Source organism: Sciurus vulgaris (assembly GCF_902686455.1).
Source record: "Sciurus vulgaris genome assembly, chromosome: 13".
NCBI lineage: Eukaryota > Metazoa > Chordata > Mammalia > Rodentia > Sciuridae > Sciurus > Sciurus vulgaris.
This window is the reverse complement of record NC_136474.1, coordinates 71,597,853-71,625,749: the sequence shown is the minus strand read 5'-3', so window position 1 is coordinate 71,625,749 and position 27,897 is coordinate 71,597,853. Positions and strand designations below refer to the sequence as shown.

Here is a 27,897-nt window from a genome sequence, read left to right as displayed (position 1 = left end):
CTAGGTCTGTATGCTCCTCGGCTAGTGACTGAATCTCATTCATTCTTATTTACCTAATATGTAAAATTGGAATAACAGTCACCACCACCTCACTGGGTGGTTTGAAGAGGGTGCTGCAACTTCTCCTTATCCCAGTGAGTAGCATCACCATATCCTGTTGTACCATTCCAAAACCTAAAAGTGCCTCTTCTCTTATTTACTCCCTGTGTCTAGTCAGGCTTTGAGGTCTGCCAGTTTTTATGCTGAAGTATCTCTTAATAGTATTTGTGTTTAGATAGCTTTAAAGTTCTCATCTTTTGCCTGCATAATTGAAATAGTCTCCTAACTCTTCCTCTCCTACCTGGTCATGCGATCTTTCTAAAGCCTGTCTGTTTTTTCTTTTTGTTCAAAAACCTGTAGTGCTGCCTCATGAAGTCCACACTTCATTGCCTGGCCTCTCTGCCCAACTTTTTTTTTTTTTTAAATCATCTTACCTCCTGTTACATTTCTCTAGTAATCTGTATTCTGGCCAGGCTTTCCACTTTTCTAGGCTCATCTCGTCATTTCTTTTTGTTTTTCCAGATTATGTTCTCCAACCTAACAAGATTCTGATAGGCATTTCTAGTTGATCCTCATCTTTTTGTTGAGAATCACAATACCAGTGGGGTCACTAAACAGAAATAGGCAGAACCACTGTTATACAGATCCTATTTGATTGGTTTTCTGATAACTGCCTTGAACTTTCAAGAAAAAAATTAAATTTCCCCATTTTCTATAGCACTTATCACACTTCAGTTTGGTTGTATATGTCTGTTACCTACTGTCATGAGTCCATTGAAGCAAATACTTTGTTTTATTTATCTTTGACGCTTCAGTGTCCAGATTGAAATGGTTGTTGATTTGAATGAGTAGAATGATATGGGTTGCTCAGAATATTTCAGTATTGTCTAGGATATGGGAATGTTTTAAAGAGATACTTGAGAACAGTAGAGCCTTTTAGTGGGAGGAAAGGAAACAGTGGCACCCAGCTGCTCACACTTCCTGAGCACAGCTCTTTACTTGTGTTTAATCATCACCCTAACTTAATGAGGTAGAAGCAGTAGTTTTCTGTCTTTACAGATAGAGAAACCAAGACACAGAAAGGTTAAGTAATTTGTCCAAGGTCATTTATCTCAGGACCATAATGCTCTTGTGGTCATTGCTGTGCTTCACTGCCTTCCAGCAAACCTGGAGAGTTGGAAGCAGTGAACAGACTGTCTCAGTTAGAACAAGGTGAGGGCCAAACTTTAGGTTTCTCAGGACATGACTACTCTCTAATGATCTTCTCCGTGACGGAGTGCAAGATTTGGGTTTATGGCTAAGGATGCCTCATTAACTACAAGGTGTACAATGTCACCTGGGGATCTTGTTAAAATGAAGATTTGAATTCCATAGATCTGGGATGGAGCCTGAGAGTCTTCATTTCTGACAAGCTCCTAAAAAAATAATGGTGTTACTTTGCTATGGATTCCATTTTGAATGGCAAGGGTTTAGAGGGTTTGGTGTCAGAGGTATTTCATATGGGACTCTGTTTCTCATCTATAAAGTGCAAGAGGTTATATATATGTAATATGGATACATAATTACGAAGTTGCCATTGTATAGAGAAGTTGATATTGTAAGCACTGGTTCTATGTTAGAATAACCTGGGTAGCTGAAAAATGTAATGAGAGAACAATACTCAAATCAGTAAGAATATCTGGTGAATGGAATTTTATGTTAAATAGACAAAATCTCCAAGTGCTTAGAGTCTTAGATTGAAGAACCACTAAGTTTATAGATTAATTTGTTAAATTCTTCGAACCTAGGATAGTCCTTTTCTTGTTAACAAATTTGTTGTCTGTTGAAGTAAATACTGCATTGTTAGAGTTCTTATGACTTGAAAATACCTTAAAATTGCTGTAAATACTTACTTAGAAGTAAACAGGGGTTGTTATCATTAGAGTATTTGGTTAAGTCTTATGCTATTGGCAAGCTAGTTTTCATATTTGAAGGAGTAAGAATAAAAATTATCAGTACTTTTTTCCCCCCTGGTGAAAGTATTTCTGTGGAATCTTAGTCTATATTCTTAACCCTTCTTTTGTTTTGTTTTGCGGTACTAGGGATCAAACCCAGGGCCTTGTGCTTGCAAGCCAAGCACTCTTCCAGCTGAGCTATCTCCCCAGCCCTCTTAACCCATTTTTATTTCTCTTTCCAACAGGGATTTTTTGCCAGGTGGTAGGAGAGATTATACAGTTCAAGTTCAGCTGAGGTGAGTTTGAAATTTTGTTACTATAATTTTACATTTGTCACCTTTATATATGTGGCCTGAATTTTAAAACACATAAGCATGTTTGGGTTCATTGTTTAAGGGTTTTTTTTTTTTTTTTTTTTCCCTTCCTTTTTTAAATGCAGACTTTGCCTGGCGGAGACGAGTTGTCCTCAAGAAGATAACTATCCCAATAGTCTATGTATAAAAGTAAATGGGAAGCTGTTTCCTTTGCCTGTAAGTTGCTTTTTATTCATGAGATTTTTCATGTAAATGTAATATACACACTGAAAAGGTCTAGAAACAGTGATAGCTACATACAATGAATAGTTCTAGCATCCAGATTAAATATTGTTTTGTCATTGAGAGGTCCATGGCTCCTTGGAGAAACAAGTGACTGATTTTAGGTCTTGGAGAGATGGAAAAAAATGAGCCTGGCACTTCTTGTTCTAGAATTTTAGGAAACTCTGAAAGACTCTTGGGATCATATTAAACAATAGGACTTGGGCACTTAAATATATAGGACGGCATGTTGTGGTGGCTATATGGATTAGCTGAGACTAGACAGTGGACATGTGGTAGAAAGCAGAGTCTGTTGAGAGTGGCTAGCCATAGAGGTCTAGAGTTCCAAGCCTGGGACTTGATGAACACACTAGAGGGTTAGGGGAGTGCAATGATATTTGATTGACAACCTGTTATTTAACAGAGAAGCAACATACGGACTTACCTGGAATATATGCCCTGTGAATGTGTGCAGCCTGTTCCTGACTTCATAGATAGCTTTGGAATCTTTAAACATTTAGTCAAGTCTTAAAAACAACACTTCAGTTGGTGAACTGTACTATAGTTCCCACTGAGGCCTGCAGTGTATTATTAAACTGATCAGTTGTGTAGAAGGCCAACAAAACCATTAGGGGGATTGGGAGGAAGAGTATGGTCTCTTTGTCAAGCACTACAAAGTGTTTGCTCTCACTGAAGTGAGAACAGAGACCCCTACTAGTGTGCCGAGGTGCCATTTCAGCAGATCAGACACCACTGCAGTTATTGAGGAGATGGGGAAACTTGTTTAGCATTCCTGCCGAGCATGTGACTTGGCTCTGGAGTGAGTATGTGAATAATACCTATGAGCTGCTAAACAAGTCACACAGTCTAGGACTCTGGGTTCTACCAGAGCCAAGTGCTTAAAATTGAGCTCCCAATTGAAGATAATCCATGGCTCAAGCTGACCCCAGTGGCTAAAGGAGTCTGACTTTTCTTAGTTGTTAGGAATCTCCTTTGTCTCATTCACAGCCTGTGAATTTAGAAATGTGAGAAAACTTATTCCTTGAGTTTTACAGAGCTCGAAGACCACTGTGTCACCGACTCTTTGTGAAGATACCTATGAGACTGAAATAAATTGAGATAGTCCTCTGGGAATAGAAGGGGAAAAAGAGGCTGAGTAGATATGCTCAGGAAGAATTGCTTACATGGTCCCATATGTGTTGAAAGCCAGTTGGGACGTGTTGCCTCTCAGGTTTCTAGCCTTCAGCAGTATGATTCTTAGGAGCTGTCTTTTTTCTGAATGAATTGCACAGAGATCTGAACTAAGGAAAGAAGCAGCTTTATTTGGACCTGAAGGATTTGAATCTGAAGGATTCCAGGGAATGGACAAATAATGTGGCACAGAATATTTGACTCTGTGTACTTTCTGTGGCCTTTTCATATTCATTTTTCTTTGTCCAGAATATGCTAAGATTTCTTTGACCTCTCTTTTTCATTGCTATTTTTCTCCACTATCCTTGAAGAAAGATATCACTGGGGTCCTTGGTAGTGTCTACATACTTACCCTTGAAGACCTATCCAGAGTCATTATATGACTGTGCCAGTGATGCTGTGTCTGAAATATGTGAGGTTCTATTTAAATTCTTTGGCATTGCTTCAGAAAATATGGAGGCTGCATATGTGTACACACATAAATTCCACAAAATTTCCAGATGGGACTAGTCAGTGTCATGGTTTGGGATGTTAACCCTATGAATGAGGTCTTTACCACTACATCTCTGATTTTGTCATTCTTCTAGTCCTTTTGAGAGAAAGAAAATTAGGCAGCTGATTATTTCCTCTTTACATTGTTGGTTATTGCTGATTTATGCCCTGCAGTGCCAGTTAACCCTTGAATGCTTATCCTAGCCTATTTGTGAATACACTGACTACTATTTGAAGCACTCTTTGTCTGATGAATTTGGTACTTAGTCCAGGGTATTTGTGAAGAAGAGGAAGTACAGCACTGGGAAAAAGGCAGAGACATATTTCAAAATTTAAAGGTAGTGGGGAAGCCTTGCTTGACCTGGCTAGGGCTATCCCCCAGAAAATCTAATTCCAGACTTTTCTGAAGAGGCTTTTTGCCTCAACCCCATGAATTCCTATGGAACAACTGACATAATTTCACATGCAATTTATGGAAAACTTCTTGGAGTGCCTTTCAATCCACACATGCTATTCATTAAGGTAATGAAATTCATAAAGAGCATGAAACAGGATTGTAAGGTTTATGAGAATCATGTGAGTATACTGCAGCTTCAAAAGAAGAAAGCAATAGTGAGAGTATAGGAGTGACATTGAACTTTTGAGCCTCAGGGATCTTGTTCTAGTTGTAAGAACCATGAACAAGCCACAAAGAAGTAGTAGTCCTTGCCTGTGACCCTGGTTTATTAAACAACAGATCCTGGAGGGATAAGCTTGACATGGTCATGGAATTTCTCATGAGAGCTCCAAACATATTCAAGTTTGTCTATATCCTGAAGCAAGTCTTTATGTGTATGACCTTATTATAATGTCTAGTTATTATGATTCCATGGCACTTGTCCTCTGTTTTGCATATACAAAGTAAATGAATGGGAAATAGTAGGATAATCCTAAGAATCAGATAATGATGAAAATAGCTTGTTTATATTTTACCTATTTTAAGATGTTGATTTTCACCAAATACTTTGATGCATTGATTTTCCAGATTCTCTTGATTCAGGGAGGAAGTATGCATCTCATAGTGGGGCTTGCAGGGTGATGGCCTACAACTTGCAAAGACAAGAAGCTGCTTTAGACGCTGCCCCCATCTTTGACTCCAAGGACTGCCAGTATACAGACCGATAGCTAGATCAGAAAAGTTCATGGGTTTTTTTTGGCCAAAAAAAGGACAAAGGCTTTTGCGTAGGGAGTTATTTTGAGTAGCTGAATTATTATTCGTTTTAAACAAATGATAAGAAATTTCTGTGAAACTTTCAGAACTGTAAAATTGAATGGGGAAGGGTTGACAGGGAGGAGGATTTCTTTGAAAGATTCCAAAGAATGGAGATGATGTGTGTTATAGCTCAGCTGGCAAAAATCTTCACTTCCTCTTGGTGTAGTCAGAAAACTTACCAGTGCTGACCTCCTTTTTCTAATAAATTCTGAGTTTATGGATTTCTCTTTTTTTTTTTTTTGGTACTGGGGATCAAACCTGGAGGTGCTTAACCACTGCATGTATATGGTGGGTGTGTTTTGGGGCAAGCTTGGGTTGAGGCTAGAAACAAAAGCAACAAGATTAGAAGTAAGTTAGTAATTATTGAAGCTGGTTGGTGGGTACCTACTGTTCTCTCTGCTTTTGTGTATGTTTGATAATTTCTAAAATATAAACGAAAAATGTAAATGAGTATTGATAGTATTAATATAATAGTGATAATTAGAAAATTTGGGAGGTGATAAAGGAACACAGCATTGTGGAGTTTGTCACAATTGAAAGTAGGGTAAGATGTCATTATAGCATGTAACATGAAAAGTTCTTTGAGTATCTTAAAGTGTGAGGCTAAGATCCACACAGTCTTCGACCGGTGTTCTCTAGTAGCCTTTGTTGAGAAAACTTGTGGATTTGCTCATCAGATCACCTATAAATAAACTTGATTTTATTTTTGCTTTAAATATGAAAAGTTATTAAAAATTTGTGAAGGCTGAACATTTGTATTTTACAAAGTTTCAACTATAATCAGGTCTTGGATACTTGGGTGGGTAGGAGGTTGCTGCTGATTAGAGGGGGAATACAATTTGATTGATAACTTAGAATTACCATGGAAATCAAGCTACTCAAATGGGGTAGAGAACAGACTGCATTAGGCAATTAAGGCTCGTACCATACATAATTTTCAGTTTGCTTAACACTCACACTTACATTCACTGTTGCCCTATCCATTCTTTTTTTTTTTTAAATACATTTTTTATTCCTTTATTTTATTTTTATGTGGTGCTGAGGATCAAACCCAGAGCCTCAAGCATGCTAGGCAAGTGCTCTGCCACTGAGCCACAACCCCAGCCCCCTATCCATTCTTATTGCTCCCTTCCATGCTGTAAAGATGTGACACAAAATTCCATTTTACAGACTTCACAGAGTTAAGTCATGAGTTATTTTTATCATCTTTTTTTAAATTTTTTTTATTTTTTAAAATTTACTTTATTTTTTTGTGGTGCTGGGGATTGAACCCAGGGCCTTGTGCATGCGAGGCAAGCACTCTACCAACTGAGCTATATCCCCAGCCCTATTTTTATCATCTTGAGAGACCCTGTGCCATTGTTTTTATTTGGCTAACATACCAGTAGATACACCAAAGGACAGAATTATCTTCTAGGCCCAAAATAGGCAAGACAGAAGTTTGCATTCATAGTTGCCTAAATACTGGTATTGTTATTCCTTGTGTTTGTTGCTTACTGAATGTGTTTCTAGAATTTTTATGAGGACTTTTTAATTATCCTTTTTTCCTGTTGTATTTTACTTGAGCAAATTTAGATGTGTGTACCCTTCCTGTACACACACACACTCACACTTAAGTTCTTAGTCTTTTATTCTGTTCCATAGTTTTTGTTTTTGTTTTAGTACTGGGAATTAAACCCAGGGGCACTGAACCACAGAGCCACATCCCCTGCCCTTTTCATTTTTAAATTTTGTGATGGGGGCTTGCTAAGTTGCTGAGACTGGCCTTGAACTTGCAATATTAGCCTCCTGAGTCACTGTACTCAGCTGCTCAATCAGTTTTGATGATATTCAAAATTTTGTTGCATGTTGTAGAGTAAGAGTTATGTAGATTCCCACTTAATTACTATTCTTCCTCTATAAGACAGTGAAGGATTTTCCTAAGTTGTAGTAGACAACTGGGATGTGTTCCTTAGTTCTACTCTATAATATCACCAGTACAGAGTTCTTTGTAAGGTATACAATTCAACATTGCTGAAATACTCAAAGTCTTATGGTTGCTGATGTGGCAGCTATGATGTTATGTCATCGCCTGCCTTTACTTTTACAACTTTGGTGCTATTCCTCTGGCTTGATTGATTAGCTGCGTGCCCTCAGCTTCTCAGTCAACAGGCAATTAAAAGGTATTTTAAGGAAGGAGGGTGAATTCTGGTTGTTGTCTGAAAGCCTTTTGTCGTCATTCTCATAAGATCCAGATTGTTATTAGCATAACTCATGTAGTAAATGATGTTAGAGACTTGCAAGGAAATCTGAGGTGTTAGCAAGAAGAAAAGCAGTCTTAAGAGATTGTTTTATCTCTACAGCTCTCGTTCACATATAAGAGAATATCATTTGGAAAAACATGCTTTGATGTCTGTGTGAAAATTGATTCAGAAGATTCATCTCTATGTCCTAAAATAATATGTTGGTCAATTCATTTTGCTTATATTTCCTTGATATGTGTACAAAAATAAGTGATACACTCATTTGCCTCATTAACTTAGTGTTTTTTCCTTTTCAGTGGTACATAATTAAACTACATGAAAGGTATCAGACCATTAATGAAATGTAATGCCTGCTTTTTAATACATAGATGTTACTGAAGCTAAGAAACTTTGATTTTATGCAATATGTATTTGAAAATATATAACCTGAAAATCATAACGTATAAACTCTTTGAGTAATTGCAAATTGAATATACATGAATCAAAAGTGCTTATGTTGCCAGGCACGGTGGTGCACACCTCTAAATCTAGCCACTCAGAAGGCTGAGGCAGGAGGATCACAAATTTGAGGCCAGCCTCCACAATTTAGACCTTATCTCAAAATTAAAAAGGGTGTTGGGGATGTCAGACCCTTGAGTTCAGTTCCTATTGCCATTAAAACACAACAAAATTATGTTTATTGTTAAGAGAAAATCCAATTTGATACCAACTGAAATAGTGATGAATTTTGTTCATTGGCTTGACCTGTTTTTTTCACCCCTGCTCTGTTTTATTTTGTGGTGCTGGGGATTTGACCCAGAGCCTCATGCTTGCTATACTACTGATTTATATGTCTAGCTCTTTTTAGTTTTTGAGATGGGGTCAGAGTTGCACAGGGAGGCAACTTGATGATCTTCCTGCTTCAGCCTCTCAAGTAGCTGGAATTACAGGTGTGCACTTGACCTGGTTTAAGTTTGTCCTCCCTCTTTCCCACCCATTAAAACATTTTGAATGGGATCTCCTAAGGTGACTTATTATAAAGAAGTGAGATTTTATCTGTAAAATTTGGTTTCTTGTAAAAAGGAAGAAGATTTGTATTAGCATCTTTAATTTTAATTAGGAAACATTGATTTTTATTATTCTATTTTTCTGGATCATGTGATTTCCAGTTTAAAATTAAAATTGTAACTGAAATTAGACAAGATTCTGTGTCTATTTTGGAGAAAATGTTTACAGAGAATTTAAAATAAATTTCTTATGGTTACAGGGCTATGCACCACCACCTAAAAATGGGATTGAACAGAAGCGCCCTGGACGTCCCTTGAATATTACATCGTTAGTTAGGTTGTCTTCAGCTGTGCCAAACCAGATTTCCATTTCTTGGGCATCTGAAATTGGAAAGGTAAATATTCTCTCATCCCCTAGAAGTTGCTGTTTTTTGTTTTTTCTTAGGTTAAACTAGCTCTACTTTTCTGATTGTAATCTCTAAAAAGCAATCATTTTCAATTCAAGGATGGTAGTATAGATATTTTTAAGGTTAAAACCTTTTAACTCTGAGGTTTCTTTAGTATCATCTCTATTTTCTGGGTAAGAAATGTATATGTTTATAGTCCTTAAGGTAATGATTTAATCACAGTTTGTATGTGTGTAGTAGTATCTTAAAATCCTGGAAGCTTTGGATGATTAGTATCCATGAAGGAGAAGCAAAGGACAGAGCATGATCAGTCTTTGGTGGAAACAATTGAATGTACTTACGTGATCAGAAACAATATGTTCCTGCCTTTACGTAAACAGCCACATAACATGACCATCTTTTATAAAAGTGTTCACTTAAAATTATTTTCTCTATACCTTCACATTGATAAATGTGACTTTGTGCTGATTTTGTCTCAAAATGAATTATATCAATTATAAGAATGATTAATATCACAGGGAATATACATTTTAGAAGTACTTGTTAACAAATAAAGAGATTTCAGTTAATATCTAAGTATCAACTTTAGTTCCTGTTTCATGGAAGTAAAGTGTAATATTTTGTTTTGTGGGTGAAAACATGTGAGGCACATGTTTATACCAGAAATTTTGTTTCACTACCAGGGTAGTTACAGAACTGGAAATAACTTACAGATTTTTAAATAAATTATTATTGACATTGAAGACTTCATAGATTTGCCATATAATGGGAATGGTATTTGTTCTTTGTAATTAAAATGATTAATGGACCTAAAATTTGCATAGCATATTGAGTATTAGGTATTTAAAAGAACACTGAAATGAATTTAAAATATTTTGTTTGGCATTATCAAAAGTATTTTATTTACTGTGGAATCAATTGCATGAATGTGGGTATGTGGGCGAAATGTTAAAGTAGAATTTTTGAGCATTTGGTAATAGAATTAAAACATTCAAACTCTTGATTGTGAAGTGTTAATTCATACCACTATTTGAACTTGTTTCTGCATTTTTTAAATGAAAATATGAGAGCCTCATTATATAAATAGATAAAAGGATTCTGACTGTAATTAATTTTTCATAGTGGCCTCTAAGGTACAAGTTCTGTAAACAGTTTGAAAACCACTAATTCACGCTATTTACCATCCCATACCATCCCATACCAACCCATGGATGTTTTAAAGTGATAAGAGAAATACCTTTAGAATAAGTGAGCCATTATCTTCCCTGAAGTAGTCTAGTTGATTTTGCTCTCTTCCCAGTAATTGACTTTTTTTTTTTTTAGAAGTTACTTTTTTAAAATATTTTTTAGTTGTAGACGAACACAATACCTGTATTTTATTTATTTATTTTTAATGTGGTGCTGAGAATTGAGCCCAGTGCCTCACACATGCTAGGGTAGCGCTCTACCACAGAACCACAACCCCAGCCCTAGAAGTTATTTTGAATGTTATTTTTAGAAACAGAGTTTCTTAGATAAGCATTTTATGTAAAGAGAATATTATCTCTAGCCTTTAACACAGATTATCTTTCTTTGTAGAATTATTCCATGTCTGTGTATCTTGTACGGCAACTCACATCAGCCATGTTACTACAGAGATTAAAAATGAAAGGTATTAGAAACCCTGATCATTCCAGAGCACTAAGTAAGTAATGCTTGAAAGACCAAGCACATGAGATATGGTAATGGGATTAAAAAAAAAAGTCACATACTCATCAGTATTTATAATATTTATTACATTTGTGTAGTTATTAGCTTGTATATACAGTAACTCGTTGAAAAAAATTAAACATATTACCTGAGATAGTAATTTTTAGTTGTCAAATGAGATAATTTTTCCATGTTTTTATCGGTGCATAATAGATGTACATAATAATGATTTGTTGTTACATATTCATACATGAACACAATATAACAATATAATTTGGCCAATATCATTCCCTAGTACTTGCCTCCTCCCATCTCATCTCCCACCCCTCGTCCCTTTCCTCTACTCATCTCCCTTGGATTTTCCTGAGATTCCCAGCCATCTTTTCCTTTTTCCTCTAACTTCCACACAGGAGAAAACACAATGAACCTTGACCTTTGGAATTTGTCTTGTTTTGCGTAATATGGCCCTGAGTTCTGTCCGTTTTCCTGCAAATGACATATTTCATTTTTCTTTATGGCTGAATAAAACTCTAATCTGTCTATATACCACATTTTTTTTTTTATCCGCCCATTCATTGATGGGCTCCTGGGCTGGTTCCATAGTTTGGCTGTTGTGACTTGTGCAGCTGTAAACATGAATAAGCATGTATCACTATAGTTTGATAACTTTGATTTTTTAGGATAAATACTAAGGTGTGGTATAGCTGGGTCCTATGTTCCATTCCTGTACTTTTGAGGACCCTCCATACTGATTTCCATAGTGGTTGTAACAATTTACAATCCCACCAATGGTGTAAAGTGTTTCTTTTTCTCCACATCTTCTCCAGCATTTATTATTGTTTATATTCTTTTTTTTTTTTTTTAATATTTGTAGTCATAGATGAACACAATGTATGTTTTATGTGGTGCTGAGGATCATACCCAGTACCTCACATGTACTCGGCAAGTGCTCTACCACTGAGCCATAACTCCAGCCCCTATTATTGATGATCGTTATTCTGACTGGTGTGAGATGAAATCTCTGTAGTTTTAATTTGAATTTCCCTAAATGCTAATGATGTTGAATGTTTCTTCATGTATTTCTTGGCCATTTGTATTTCTTCTTTTGAGACTTGTTTAGTTCATTTGCCCATTTATTAATTGGGTTATTTGATTTTGAGTTCTTTATGTTTTCTAGCTATTAATGCTCTGTCAGTAGCAAGATTTTTTTTTCTTTCTGTAGGTTCTCTCATCACATTCATAATTGCTTTGCAGAAGCTTTTAAATTTGATGCCATCCCATTTGTTAACTCTTGGCATTATTTCCTGACCTTTAGGGGTCTTGTTCAGAAAGTCATTGCTTGTGCTTACAAGCTGGAGTATTGACCCTATATTTTCTTCTAGAAGGTGCATAATTTCTGTTTAATTCTTAGGTCTTTGATTCATTTTGAGTTGATTTTTGTCTAGGGTGAGAGATAAGGATCTATTTCATTCCTCTGCATATGGATAACCAGTTTTCCGAGCACCATTTGTTGAAGAGCCTGCTTCCCCCTCACCCCCCTGTGTATTTTTGGCACTTTTGTCAAGGATCAGATGACTATAGATGTGTTTATTTGTGTCTTCTATTCTGTACCATTGGTCTGTGTTTGTGTTTTATGCCAGTACCATGCAGTTTTTGTTACTATAGCTTTGTAATATAGTTTGAAGTCAGGATTGCAATGCCTCTAGCATTGCTTTTTTGGCTTAGAATTGCTTTAACTATTCTAGATTTTTTATTATTCCAAACCAATTTTAGGACTGTTTTTTCTAGTTCTGTGAAGAATGTTACTGGTATTTTGATGGGGATTGCATTGAATCTGTGTACTGCTTTTGGTAGTAGGGCCATTTTAACAATATTAATTCTGCCTGTCAATGAACATGGGAGGTCTTTCCATCTTCTGAGGTCTTCTTCAGTTTCTTTTTTCAGTGTTCTAAAGTTTTCATTGTACAGGTTCTTCAGCAAGAAGCTATAAGAGGTTTTATATCTTTTTACAAATTTAGTAATTGTTAGAAACAACTAGGGTAGCCTAATAAGAATAGTAATGAGTATTTGTTAGAAAAGCATTGAAGCTCAGCGTACTGCTGCATTCCAGGTTTCTCTGCTAGTTGTTTTGTTCTTAAGTCTTAGAACAACTTTCTATTTTGTAACTCTTCTTTACCATCAGTTTTAGTTATTAAAAGAAATCTTAAAAATTCACTTAAACATATGTGATCTAAAGTTTGTTCATTATTCTTTAACCTAATACCAAAGTATGGTTATATATTTAATACATTAGTATTTAACATTTTGTATTTCTTGACCTATTTGAAGTGTTTGGGAAATTGTTAAAATAAGATATTTTTATGTTTCAGCTCATATTCACCATTATTTAAAAACTTTTCATTGTATCCCCCCCTTTTTTTTAAAGTTAAAGAAAAACTTACTGCAGATCCAGATAGTGAAATTGCTACAACTAGTCTTCGAGTATCCTTGATGTGTCCTGTAAGTAAACTGCAAAATATTCTAGGGAATTTTACTTTGTATAAATGATTAATTTCCCTATAAAATAATTGTAGTAATGAATGATGTAATTTGATAGAATTCTGAACTTATTTTTACTACTTGGAAATCTTCATGATTAAGCATTATAATTCTTTGTATTCTTCAGGTAGTGACAGAAGAGATTTAAAGGCTATTTATTATATTGAAGAAAGATAGCATTAGGCTCATAATAATCTGTCATACTTAATACTGTAGATAATTCATAGCTACTAATAAACATATAGTAGGACGGGGTTGTAGCTCAGTGGCAAAGCACTTGCCTACCACGTGTGAGGCACTGGGTTCCATCCTTAGCACTGCATAAGAAAATAAGCAAATAAAATAAAGGGATGCTGTCCATTTACAACTACAAAAAAACTAAAACAACAAGAAAAAAAACCACATAGTAAAAACTGGCTTCTTTTGTTAGAATACATGTGGTATTGAAAAAAAATCAATAAAATAACAAGGGCTTGATAAATGCTAATTGATGGTATTGGTTTATTGTTAGGTTGTCTTTGCAATGTTCTTTGAATTATATAATTTTATTTTGTGTATCCTTATGTAGAAATTTAGGTGAGAAATCACTCAACAATTCTGAGATCCTGCTGTTTGGCCTGAGCTAATTCAGGAAGAAAATACTGAGGACTTGCCATGAATTGTTGGAAACCTAAAGTTTATCTCTAGTTTGAGAGATAAACCAACTCACATGAAAAAAACAGCAAATTATACTTACCAGATATGAGGAGAAGGGAAAGGATAGGGATAGTGGGATGAAGGCTTCTGTAAATTAGTATAGTGGAAGGAAGACCTTTCCAATAAGAAGATATTTAGGAGAAAATTCATAGATTCAGGAATCTGTAATGTAGTTTTAGGGGCATTTGATGACTCCTCACCACTGTGAGAAAAGTCCAGTTTTTTAAAAAAATGGACATAAAGTTGTGTCAGACGTGAGTTCCTATTCTGTGCTCCTTATTTAGCTGTTTTAGCGAGCCTGTATTGAGTAGTTGTCTTGACTCTGTGCGATTGTATGTGTGTGTGGGGAGGTGTATGGGGATTGAAGCCAAGGCTTCACACATGCTAAGCAAGCACTATACCACTGAACTGCACCCCCAGCTCAGTTGTAGTGATTTCGTAGATGAGGAAACCAAGAATGATACAGGTTGGGCAACCTAAAGCACACATTTAGTAGTAGAACAAAAATAAAAGTTTTAGACTTTGGATGGTATTCCAGGTTTTTTTCCAATAAGTGTGCTGCCAGATTGGGCTAAAATGTACATGTCTTGATTATAAATGTACCTCCTGTTAACCTAGAATATGGTGTTTACAGTTATTTTTTTTCCTGAAATTTTATTTTTTATCATCATTAATTTAAAATAATTTCCCTTTTTTGAAAAATAGTAGTAGTAGAATTTAGTGAAATGGGGATTGCTTAACCTCTGTGGCTATCAAACTCAGAAGTTGTGCACCCCCAGCAGAGGAGGACATTAGTATCCTGGGGTTTCTAGGAGACAGTTGCTTGAACCCATAACCTCCTCCACTTACAAGCTCTGCATAAGCTCCTGACGTGCGTTTGAGGATCTCCTTGTTACCTTTTGTTCCCTCTCATGTTAAAATTAAAATTGATAACAGATTGACACAAATGAAATTAGTCTTTTGATTAAGAAGAGTTGTAGTTTGATAGTTTTTTTAATGATCATTAATAACTCCAGTATATTCAGCATTAATTGCATACTATATTGTAGGTGTTCAGTCATGGCATGGAGAGGGAAATCATAACCTTTATGTTTTAGTATATCAAGCTATTTTATCAGGAAGAAAGCTGCTGCACAATTTACTTGTGTAGTTCTACAGTGTTACAATGCTATTTTCTGTAAGTCTTATTTTCTTAGAACCTTACTCTCCTTTAAACAGACTGCCCATTCTATATAAGATCATCCAAAACACAATGGCAAACATACTGAAGGATTCTCAGACTTCTAATTTTAGCAGAAGTAGTATATCAGAGTGGTTAGCATTCCTTTGATGTAAGAATAGGGAGCAGTTCGTTTCAAATGTGTCAGTTTTAATAAAGTTGACAATTTTAAGAAAATTAACTTTTCAATTATTAGAAGAAGTTAAATCACCTAATTATTTACGTATTTTTGTGGTGCTGGGGATTGAAGCTAAGGCTTCACTCATGTTAAGCATATGCTATGACCTATATCCCTGGTCTCTTTATCTTGTGTTAAGTTCTTTAAATGTTTTTCTCTGCTAGTATAGTGACAACAGGTCTATTTCTGAACTACTTTTCCTCAGAATTTGTCTTATTTGATTTTGTCAGAGCACTTTATAAGAGAGGGACTCTTTAGGCCAAAGTGATGTTAAAATAGGTTGGGTAGCTAAATTGTAAATATGGGATAAATCAAAATCAAACACAGGTGTCCTGATAAGATTCAGTGGGTAGATAACTGACAGACATTTGCAGATTAAGGTAGTTTTTGAAGAAGAGAAGGTTCTAGCTTCAATTAGAGAAAGCAGAATGGAGTCCCAGCCAGCTAACTGGAAATAACATGGGATTTGATACAGTAATGGGAGATAGAGAAGGGGTTGGGGGAAAGGATTCCAGGGACTCAGAAAGGTTAAGAAGTGAACCCTGGGTTTATTTGGGAAAAACAAGAGAAAAGATAGCTCAGCATGATGGAAGAAATGTTTATTGTATTTCATAAGATGTTCATAAAATGCTTTAGAGTAGATATGAGTGTGGAAAATGAGAAGTCTTAAAACCTCTGCCCTTAGGACTCGCAGGAGGTCATTTCACAGTAGTGATTGAAGAGGGATCTGATTGAGCATGCATAGTTTTATTTGTGGACACAATATTTTACTTTTTTTTTTTTTTTTTGCAGTACTTGGGATCGAACTCAGGGCCTTGTGATTGTGAGGCAAGCACTCTACCAGTTGAGCTATCTCCCCAGCCCAATATTTTACTTTTGCATGGAAGTTTTACCTTGTGTTATCAGCTACTGAAATTCAGTGTGTCCTGCAGAGTAGGCGTGCTGGGGAATTGAGGGATAGGGAAGATAGATTTGATTTTTATCTCTTGAGATTTTTAATTATAGAATTATTTTACTAGAATAAAAACAGTAAAACGTGAAAAATTTAAATTTTCAAGGCCTACTATTTGAAGTAATATTACTAATGGAATGATATATTTGTAAGTTTAACCTTATGTTCATAGTCATATGCATGTTAGAAAAAAATACGTGCTTATATATACTGTGTGGCTTGCTATTGTTAAATTAACACTATATCCTAAATACATTACTGTGTGTAGATATGTCTTATTTTAATCATTGTAGGCATTTTGTTGAATGGGTTAGTGTAACTTATTCAACCTCTTCTAGTGATTATTTGCCTATATTGATTGAAAAGTCTTAAGTAAAATATTTATGCTAATACTGTTTAATATGTGATAACAAAGGGTATCTACCAGGAATGCAGAGATAGTTTGGGTTTAGAAAATCTATTAAAACTATTCATTTTACATTTGAAAGATTAAAAAAAAAGCTCATGATTGTTTCATAGATTGCCAAATAGGCATTTAGTCAGCATCCATTCCTAATACATCAGAAGTTTAGCATAATAGGAAAAATGGATGATTAAATTCCCAAACTAGTACCATGTGTAATGTTATAAAGCTAGGGGCATCTAAAGGCATGAGGAGCATTCGGATATGTGCTACAGTTCTACCAGCTGTGTCTGAGAGAGTGAGTTGTTTTAGCCTTTGAACTTCTGTATCTTCAACATAATTTAGAAATAGAGGTGCCAGTTTCTCTGGGTTTAGGGTTATGAGGATTATAGGAGGCTTCCATTAAAAACTCACAGCATATTGTAAGATTCTAGGTAACTTAAGAAACAATCTGTCTTAAAGAAGGAAAAATATGGGAGTACATACTTAGTATTTATTTAAGAGGGGAAGTTTTCTCAGGTTTTATTCTGACCTTTTTCTGTTCTTGATGATGAGTTATAGTGCACTGCATGCTTGCTTGAACACTTCTAATATGCCTTTTAGAATTCTAGATGGATGTATAGCTAGAGGCAGTATAGCACAGTGCTTGGTCTAGATCTTGGCTCTGCCGTATTTCTAACTTCATGTAGTGTTAGATTGATTCTTTGTGCCTTTTTTTCTTAAAATGGGGACTGTTTTGTATTTATAAATATAAAAGGTGTAATTGTTTAAATGTAAATGTGTGACTGGATGCAGTGGTACCCACTTGTAAACAACTACACAGAGGCAGGAGAATCTCAAGTTCAGGGCCAGGCTGGGCAGTATAGTGAGATCCTGTCTGGAAGTAAAACTGAAGGGGGAAAAAGGCATTGGGGATGTAGCACTGTGGTAGAGTACTTCCCTGGCATTTGTGAGGCCCTGGATTCAGTCTCCAGTACCATAAATAAATGATAGTAAGTAAAAGTGTTATTGGAATTAGTGGAAAGTCCTCAGAGCTTTAACTTGCATGTAGGTAAATTCTGTAAGCATTAGTAATTGCCATGTTAATTTGGCTAAATTGTTTCCTTTTTAAATTACAAAATAACTTAGTATTTATTTAAGAACACTTAGACAATTACAGATGAACCAAAGGGGGGGGGGGCATCCTAAAAACTCTACTGTCCAGGCAGTATTAAGAATGTTCTGATTTTGTTATGAAATTTTCCAAACTTTATAGTGCATATGAAGAAGTTCTCCCCTCTTCCTTTAATATCTCTTTGCCATTTTTCAGTCATTCATTCTTCTGCCCAGTCAGCAAATGTTGAGCGCATACTATGAGCTAGTTAGTGCTAGGACAGTGAAATTACAGTGGGCAGCAGATGTAGAACCTGTCCTTGTGGAGCTTAGGATCTAGTAGAAGAAACACTTTGAACCAAATTACCAGAGCTGATTATAAGTGGAGATATTTTTGGTAAAGAAACTATATGGGGAGATTTTAAGAGTTATGTAGAAAATAGGATCTGATCTCAATTGAGGATTATGTATATGTTGATGGAGAATAGCTAAACCAATTAAAATAGCTGTTGAACAAAACTTTTTTTTTTTTGGGTGCTGGGAATCAAACTCATTGCCTTGTGCTTCCAAGGCAAGCACTCTACCGACTGAGCTATCTCCCCAGCCCCCAAAACATTTTAATTATAGAAAAGTACATTGAAAATTGACATTTGATTATGTAATAGTAAAAAATTGTCATAAACGAAAAGTATGCTTCAGCTTATATCAAACACACCACACTGATGTGTCTCATGTAAAGAAATTCTTTATATATATAACAAAAGATTAATGACCAAATAAAAACTGAGGAAAGGCTATATATGAATCAATTGTTCTTAGAAACACAGGTGACTCTTAGAAGTAGAAGAGGCTCTTCTACCTCTTAACAGAAATGTAGTTTACAACTCTTGGAATATTTCTCACCTCATAAAGATCAAATAATTCAATAACTATTGACAAGGTCACATGGAACTAAAAACATTTAAACATGTAAATGTGTGCATAAGTGAGTAGGTACCTCTATGGAAGGTGTCATTGGGACTGAGATCATACATGTTCTTTCCCTTTGACCTCAAAATTTAATTCCTAGGTATTTAACTTTTCTCACTACAAAGATTGGAAGCAGCCAGGCCCAGTGGCGCACGCCTGTAATCCCAGCGACTCTAGAAGCTGAGGCAGGAGGATCTTGACTTCAAAGCCAGCCTTGGCAAAAGCGAGGCACTAAGCAACTCAGTGAGATCCTGTCTCTAAACAAAATAAAATAGGACTGGGACTGGGGATGTGACTCACTGGTCTAGTGCCCTGAGTTCAATCCCCAGTGTACTGCCTCTCCCCCACCCCAAGGAAAAAAAGATAGATTGGAAACAATTTACATGTCCATCACTAGTATACTTACCTATTAAATAATAATGCCTTTGTATGATGGGAGCTTTTTATATACTGACTTGTGTATAATAGCCACCAAATTATGCAACTGGGTAAGGTGCAGAATTGTGTGTAAAATATGCCATCATTTGTGGGGAAATAATTTCCTTAAATATTTATGTGATTTATGCATTGGACATCTATGAAAAAACATTTTCTTTAAATAGGAAAACTGGGGACCAGTTGAGAAGAAGTATTGTTTTCATTGTGTCTTTTTCTACCAGTGCATTTATGCATTGCTTATTTTGAAAAAGTGAAATGCTCTTTCAAAAACCTTTAGGCAATTTGGAATTAAAAAAAAAATAGTAATGGTAATAAACTTAGGTTTGAATTTCTTTTTTCATTTTGATCAGTTTTTATAGCTTCAGACTGTTTTGATTGTCTCTGCTCCCTTTGAGGTTTTGTTCTCCTTTTAAAACTACTTTCCATGTTGTATTACCTGTTCTGTAGTTAGGAAAAATGAGGCTGACAATCCCGTGCCGTGCTGTGACTTGTACACATCTACAGTGCTTTGATGCTGCCCTTTATCTACAAATGAACGAGAAGAAGCCCACCTGGATTTGTCCTGTGTGTGACAAAAAAGCTGCCTATGAAAGTCTAATATTAGATGGGTAAGTACATGGTGCCCCCTTTTTTTTGTGCTTAGGGATCCAACCTATGACCTCTTGAATGCTAAGCACAAGTTCTGCCGCTGATCTCTATCCCCCAGCCCAGTGTATCTCTCTGAAGAGTTACTGGCTATGTCTTTCTTCAGTACAGCCTTATAAATTCTGCTCTAGCATAAAATTCAGGTGTTTGTCTATTTTCCATTTAATTATACATAGTCTTCTTTTTAAACAGGTTACTGGCTCCTTGTTTTTCTTTTACAGGTCGAGTATCCATTAACTGAAATGCTTGGGACCAAAGTGTTTTACAGTTTAGAGTATTTCAGACTTGGGATACTCAGATTTTGCCAGTTGAGCATTCCTAATCTGAATATCCCAAATCCAAAATGCTCTAAAACCTGAAAGTTTTTGAATGTCCTTTTAGTCCTCAAAATAGTTTTCAGATTTTTGGATCAGGGATGCCAAACCTGTAATATAATTTGTATCAGGGAAAGTAGGTTTGCAGTTTCCTTTTATCTTTGCTTCCCAAGATCATATTTTATAAAAGCCCATAGGAAAGAGGGAAATCTACTTAGTGATATCATTTTGTTTACCTAAAATATCTTATAATAGCAAGTAGGGTCTTTGAAATAAACCACAAAGTGGTAGAATAGATAGTCACATTACAGAGCTGGTAGTTTCATTCTGGAATTCATTCTCAGGTTATTCTGATGCTGGAGCCCAAATTCTAAACATTATTTCTTATGATGCTAATGTCAGAATTTGGAAAATTATGGGAAATAATATTGAATAAGTGAGTTGTCCTTTTTTTTGAGTGACTTTTTTTTTTTAAATAATACATCATCCATGTACCACTGTAAGATTTAGAAAATACAATTAATAAAATTAATAAGGTGATTGAAATAATCAGTAATCCCTTCTGATGGTGTTGACTTTGTAATTGACATTAAAAATATTTAAATCATACTTTACTTACATGATTTTCACTCAATATATGGTGAAAACTTTTCTTTCTGGAAGAGTTTTACTTGGAGAGTAACAGGACACAATTCAGAGAGAATGTGATTTTTACTTTATCCTCTAAACTTCTTTTTTGCTGGAATATTTTTGTGATATTTATAGTTCATTTTGAAAGAATTTCAAATTGCAGAAAAATCGTAACAGTAGGGCAGCCTCCAGTATCATCTTGACCCAGATGCATTAGTTGTTAACCTTCTGCTGAAGTTTCTTCTTTACATTCTGTCTGTATATGTGTTGCATGAGTGGGTGCAGACAGAATTGTTATTATTTATAGATTTGTTTTGAACCATCTGAGAGAGTTTTATATTTCCTGTCTTTTTGTACCTTAATATTTTAGGATACTCTTTATTTCTACTTTTTCTGCTTTAAGTTGCCTTATGATTTGAACATTTTGGAAGGTGACATTTTGTGTATGTTTATGGAGTTCTTAAGATCTTAGAAATGTTGATTCAAAAAAGTGTATAGTTTTAGATAGTCTTATTATGGTGCCTTGCAGCAGTAAATTGTTTATTCTAGTAGTAAAATTGTCTCCTCCCAATAGGTATATTGCCCACTTCTTAGTTCCTCTTACCATTCTTACATATTAAATCTTAAAAAAAAGTCTACCATTTCCTGATTGAAAATCATGACTCATTGATTTGATTTCTACTTCTTGTTTCGTTAGAATTATCAGATATCTATTTATTCCATGTGTTGATCGTTATATCTTTTGTGAATAACCTGCTAGTGTTTCCTTTTCTTTTTTCCTTTTTCTATGGCATTGTTCATCTTTTTTCTTAATGATTTGTAAGTGGTCATTAAATAGTTAAGGGTATTAATTTAATTGTCCACATGTGTCAAATTCTCTCCCTTTTTTTTTGGTGGTGGTGCTGGGGATTGAACCCAGGGCCTTGTATATGCGAGGTAGGCACTCTATCAACTGAGCTATATCCCCAGCCCTTGTGTGCCTTTTGATTGTACTTGTAACTTCTTTTTCATTAAAAAGTTTCACATTTTTGTTTCATTAGGTCTGTTTCTTTTAAATTTCTGCCCTTAGTGCTTTTAGGAAGTTGTAAAGGTTTTCTATATACATTCACTTGTTTTTCATCAGATATATTTATGATTGTTTTTCAGTCTTGCAGTTCTTCATTCTGTCATGCATTCCTTCAAGAATTCATTAAACATAATATTTACCAAATACCTTGTTATCTGTCAGATGTTGCATATTAAGTGCTGTGGAGGCAAAGAAATATACTGTGTGAGAAATATTGGGATGGGGAAGAAACTTTTTAGGGTAGAAAGTAGGCAATTTCATTAAGGTTAAGTATTCTGCACATTGCCACTCAGTTAATAGTCTTAACATTTATTGAATAGCTCATCTTTGAACTTGAGATACTACATACTACCTGTATCATTGCTCTATTCTTGTAAGTTTAGTATGATTAGGGTAAGTAAATACCTCATAAAGGAGGCATTTTTTCCTTCCTTTATCTGTATCAGCTATATAGAGGTATAAATGCTGCATATATGTAACATATACAGTTTGATAAATTTTGACACATATATATGTAAACTCCTCACCCAAATTAAGATAATGAACATATCTATCACACTCATTTTATATGTGTCTTTCTGATCTTTCCCTTTTACTCATTGCTCAGGCAGACACAGATGTGCTTTGTTTTTGTAGATTAATTTGCGTTTTCTAGAATTTTATATGAATAGAATGGTAAAGTATGTGCTTCCTTTGTCTCGTTTATTTTACTCAGCATACTTATTGGAAATATATCCCCTTTGCTGTGTGTACCAGCTTCTCAGGCTACTATTGCTTCTTGAGTGAATTCAGATAAATCTGATAAAAGTTTGTCAGTTTTACTGATCTGTTCAGAGAACTAGCCTTTTGCTTTAATTGATTTTTTTTTCTATTTCATTTTTTCTTGCTCTGTTCTTTTATTTTCCTTTTGAAATATTTATTTTATGTTTAACTATAATTTGCTCTTTATCTAATTTCATAGTTATTGGTCTGAGACCTTTTCTAAAAAGGGGGAGTATTAGTGCTATTTCCTATTTATTACTGCTTTAGCTATAATTCACAAATTTTATTGTATTTTCCATTTTCATTCTGTTCATAATGCTTTCCGATTTTTGTTTTTATTTTTTCTTATGAAGCATTTCTAGATATTTTTTCTAATCCTGACTTCAAATTTATTTCCATTTTGGTCACAAAATATATATGATTTGAGTTATTTACAATTTATTAAGACTTTATTGCCCTTTCTTCCCACTTGTTTTCCTATTTTTCTCGCTATTAAAGCTTTTAAATTGTTTTATTGTATAATAACCTTTGTCTACTTATGTTTGTTTTATGAGCTGTATTTGAGGTTGTTCTTAAATGCCACTCATGGCTTGGAGACTCCAGATGTGTATTTCTGTTTTAGTCACTGATACTTTAGATTATACTCAGTGAATCATTTAACCTTTACATTGCCTGTTACACACCTAAAACTTGACTTATGAGTTAGCTGAGTGGTAGAGTATTTGCCTAGCATGCATGAGGCCCTAGGCTCAATCCCCAGTTACACAAAAATAAATGAATTAAAAAGTAAACAAATATTTAAAAATACAAAATAAGTAAATAATCAATCCTAGGAGAAAGCGGGCTGTGAAGTGTTTGGTATTGAAATATCAAAAAATGTCAGAAGATGTTACTTTTGTCTCTCTTGTACACTTCTTCATATTTGAATAAAGCCTTTGATATGTGTATACTTAATTGGTTTTCAGGCTTTTTATGGAAATTCTCAATGACTGTTCTGATGTGGATGAAATCAAATTCCAAGAAGATGGTTCTTGGTGTCCAATGAGACCGAAGAAAGAAGCTATGAAAGTATCCAGCCAACCATGTGCAAAAATAGAAAGTATGTGCAGAAAGGCACCTGAGAGCAAAGCCAGGAGATTTGTATAAGTTATCTTTATAATGAACCTTGGCCACTAGAACTACTTTTGGATTTCATTTCGCTAAGTTTGATCTTTTGATCATCTGTCACAAATGTAATTTCTTATGAAATATGCAGAAGTTTTAATAGCATCTTTCTTATCAGCTTTTCATGGTGTAGTTGTCATATGTAAAATAAACGAGTCACCCAAAATAATTTTAATAGATGATGTTGACTATAAAATGAAAAGTTAGAAATGACATATAAGTAGTTTTTTCGAATTTTTTTTGAGTGTTTTTTTTTTTTTTTTTTTTTTTTTGCGGTGCTGGGGATTGAACCCAGAGCCTTGTGCTTGCAAGGCAAGCACTCTACCAACTGCGCTATATCCCCAGCCCTTGAGAGTTTCTGTAGGCAAAACCCCAGGTGGAATAGAGGGGTTGCACCAAAGTAAAAAAAGAGAAGGAAAACTAAAAGATTTTTACTAATATTAGTTATTTCCCTGTTAATAGTGCAGTTGCCAAGGTTTCCCTTGTCTTTGAGAAGAGTGGGGAGTGATTTAATTGATTGTTACTGCTGTTTTTCCCTTTTATCAACTAGCATTAATTTTTGACTAAATAGAGTATAAGAATAATACATTTTTGATGTATTATTCATATATAACATGAGATTGTCTTAATGGGCAGAAAGAACCTTGGTGATTAGTAGATGATTCATAAGAAAAAGTTATAAATGTCTAAATAACTTGGTGAGAAGTTTCAGATTTTTTTAGTTTATCAAGTAGAAAATTTTTATCAGGTTTTCGCTCATGGTGAGGAGTCTATAAATTGGTTATAAACATGATTACTAGAATGGAAATACCTTATTCTGACTTAACTGGGCCACATATTTGTGAGAATATGCAACTGGTGAAGCACACACTCTTTATTTGCCCTGTGAACAGTTTTCCTGACCCCTAAGATATCTCTGTGCAGTAACTGCTAACCTGAGGAGATTGCACGAGTAGTAGCAGGATCTAAAGGAGTCCGGTGACATGCTAGAGAGAATTAAGAGCATGCTGTCTGAAGAGGCTTTTGACCTCTGTCAAAAAGTGATGCTCATGTTGCCTCTCCAAGTTAGCAGCTATTTATAGACATCTGGAGTTAGGGAGCTGAACTCCATCAGTGGGATAGAGTATGTTGCTTCCTTGGCCGTGTTTTACTATCATATGCTAAGTAGTTAAGACTGTCATGGATAGAGTTTGTATCATACCTTTGATTGGTTTTTCCTTCTTTTTTTCTGCATCCAGCTTCAAGTGTACTCAGTAAGCCTTGTTCAGTGACTGTAGCCAGTGAGGCAAGCAAGAAGAAAGTGGATGTTATTGACCTAACAATAGAAAGCTCTTCTGATGAAGAGGAAGACCCTCCTGCCAAGAGGAAATGCATCTTTATGTCAGAAACACAAAGCAGCCCAACCAAAGGGTTTGTTAATTTATAGTTCACTATTGTTCATTACCTTGCAACTAATTGTTCTTAGGATAGATTTGTAAATATCTCTTTGAGAAGTTGCATAACCATAGAAGGCAATTTTAATTTGCTTTTGTTCTGATGAATTATTTTCAAGAAAGTACATTGTTACAGGAAAACAAATTTTGATGAAAATATTCACATGTCTGGCAAGTAAGGATTTGAGATATTTATTTCATATATGATACCCTTTGTTATTTTTTTAATTTTTAATTTTTTTTATTTTTTAATTTGTATTGTAAACAAATGGGATACATCTTGTTTCTCTGTACATGAAGTAGAGGCATACCATTTGTTTGAAATTTTTTAACTACCAATTGTTTTCTTTCATTTTTCTTTTTATTGTTGCATTATAGTTGCATGTAATGATAGGATTTGTTGTTACATATTCATACATGCACACTGTATAACAGTATAATTTGGCCAATATCACTCCCTAGCACTTCCTCCTCCCTTCCCTCTCTCCTACCCACTGATCCCTTTCCTCTACTCATCTCCCTTTGATTTTCATGAGTTCACTGCCCCCCACACCATGCTTTTTTTGTTTGTCCTTTTGACCTTCCATATATGAGAAAACATATGACCCATGACCTTCTGACTTTGGCTTATTTCATTTAACATAATGGTCTTGAGTTCCATCCATTTTTCTACAAATGACATATTTCATTTTCCTTTATGACTGACTGAAACTCCATTATGTCTGTATACCAGATTTTTTTTATCTATCTATTCTTTGATGGGCATTTAGGCTGATTCCATAGTTTGGCTGTTGTGACTTGTGCAGCTATAAAACATGGATAAGCATGTATCACTACAGTGTGATGACTTTCATTCTTCAGGATAAATGCTGAGGAGTGGTATAGCTGGGTCCTGTGGTGGTTCCATTCTTAGTCTTTTGTGGAACCTCCATACTGGTACTCCATAGGGGTTGTACCAATTCACAGTTGCACCAACAATTTAAAAGTGTTCCTTTTTCTCCATACCCTGTTCAGTATTCATTCATTATTTATATTCTTTTTTTTTTTTAAAGTTTTTTTTTTTTGCGGTGCTGGGGATTGAACCCAGGGCCTTGTGCTTGTGAGGCAAGCACTCTACCAACTATTCTTGATGATTGCCATTCTGGTTGCTGTGAGTTTTGATTTACATTTCCCTAATTGCTAATGTTGTTGAGCATTTCTTCATATATTTGTTGGCCGTTTATATTTCTTCTTTTGAAAAGTGTCTGTGTAGTTCATTTGCCCATTTATTAATTGGGTTATTTGATTTTTTTGTGTGTGAGTTTTGAAACTCAAAAACCTTTTGAGTTTTTTGAAACTCAAATATTTTTAGATAACAATGCTTGTCAGAGAGTAGCTAGCAAGATTGTCTCCCATTCTGTATGTTCTCTCTTTACATTTCTAATTATTTCTTTTCTGCTGTGCAGAGGTTTTTGATTTGATGCCATTCCATTTGTTAACTCATGGTGTTATTTCCTGAGCTTTAGTGGTCCTTTGAGAAAGTTGTTTCTTAAATTTTTTTTTGTGAGGAACCTTTTTTCATGCATCTCAGATCAGTGTGAGGAAATCTGGTGTAATAGAATGTAGAATAGATGAGTATCAGTTCTGGCACTTGCTTCTTTACTCTGTGGTTTTGGTTGAAATCCTTAAGTTGGTTCAGCCACCTTTTTCTGTTCTGTAAAATGGGATGAGATAATGCCTATCTAATAGGACTGCTGTCAGGTTTCAATGAGCTAATAAAAGAACTTAGCTTTTTGTTATCAGGCACATAGTAGTTACTCAATGAGAATTGATTCCCCTACCTTTTCTCCCCCTACAGGACAAAATAAGAGCAAATAGTGCATTTTACCTGCACTGGTTATGACTCCTCTGACAGAAACCATTCTAATCTATTGGAAAAATGGGTCTGAGTGTTTAATGACAGGTGCTTCTCAAAGATTTTGGAAGGTGTAATGTCTTGACACATTAACACATTCTTTCAGATTTTAAAGTGCTAGTCTCATCTCTGATTTCTCAGTCCATTTATTTTTGTCTAATTTTTTTTTACATCCCTTAAAATCCACTCATACTAATTTTGGAACACCACAATTCATTCCTTTTTATTAAATTTATAATAGTCATATAACCATTATCACAAGTCAGTTACAGTTATTTCCAAACCCCCAAACATCATATTTCTTTTTGCCAGTTATTCCTATGTACTTTCCAGATCTAGGCACCCATCGATCTTCTTTTTATCCCCTAATTTGCCTGTTTTAGACATTTTATATAAATGGAATTATACTCGGTATACTTCAGCAGCATTCTTTTTTATAACTTTTAAAAAACTTACAATTTTTATAGTTACTCTTAAAAATTAAACCTGCATTCTTCCTTGTAAAATACATATATTTTAGATATGATTTATATATCTAAGGACTTGTATTTTCTTTTACCTATAAGAAAGAGGTTTTTAGTGGAATAGAAAAAGATGAATGTAAGCAGTATGGGTTTCTTCTTACATACTGATCATTTATTTCTCCTTGAGGCATTTTGTTTGGCATTTCTATAATTTGAATGACAAAAAAGGAAA

At 34.9% G+C, this 27,897-nt stretch overlaps 1 protein-coding gene across 15 annotated transcripts in view; it reads left to right on the top strand.

The window, feature by feature from the left end:
• PIAS2 (protein inhibitor of activated STAT 2) overlaps positions 1-27,897 on the top strand; it is an 89,745-nt gene that overhangs the window by 39,341 nt on the left and 22,507 nt on the right. For all 15 annotated transcript variants that reach the window (XR_013758729.1, XR_013758730.1, XR_013758731.1 and 12 more), the window contains 8 exons: positions 2,219-2,269; positions 2,413-2,503; positions 8,973-9,107; positions 10,698-10,803; positions 13,234-13,307; positions 19,741-19,901; positions 23,676-23,809; positions 25,113-25,284. Coding sequence is in view for 11 of the 15 variants with exons in the window: in XM_079108768.1 (XP_078964894.1) it covers positions 2,219-2,269; positions 2,413-2,503; positions 8,973-9,107; positions 10,698-10,803; positions 13,234-13,307; positions 19,741-19,901; positions 23,676-23,809; positions 25,113-25,284 (924 nt within the window). In the remaining 4 variants the exon portion in view is untranslated. The remainder of the gene's footprint in view (positions 1-2,218; positions 2,270-2,412; positions 2,504-8,972; positions 9,108-10,697; positions 10,804-13,233; positions 13,308-19,740; positions 19,902-23,675; positions 23,810-25,112; positions 25,285-27,897) is intronic.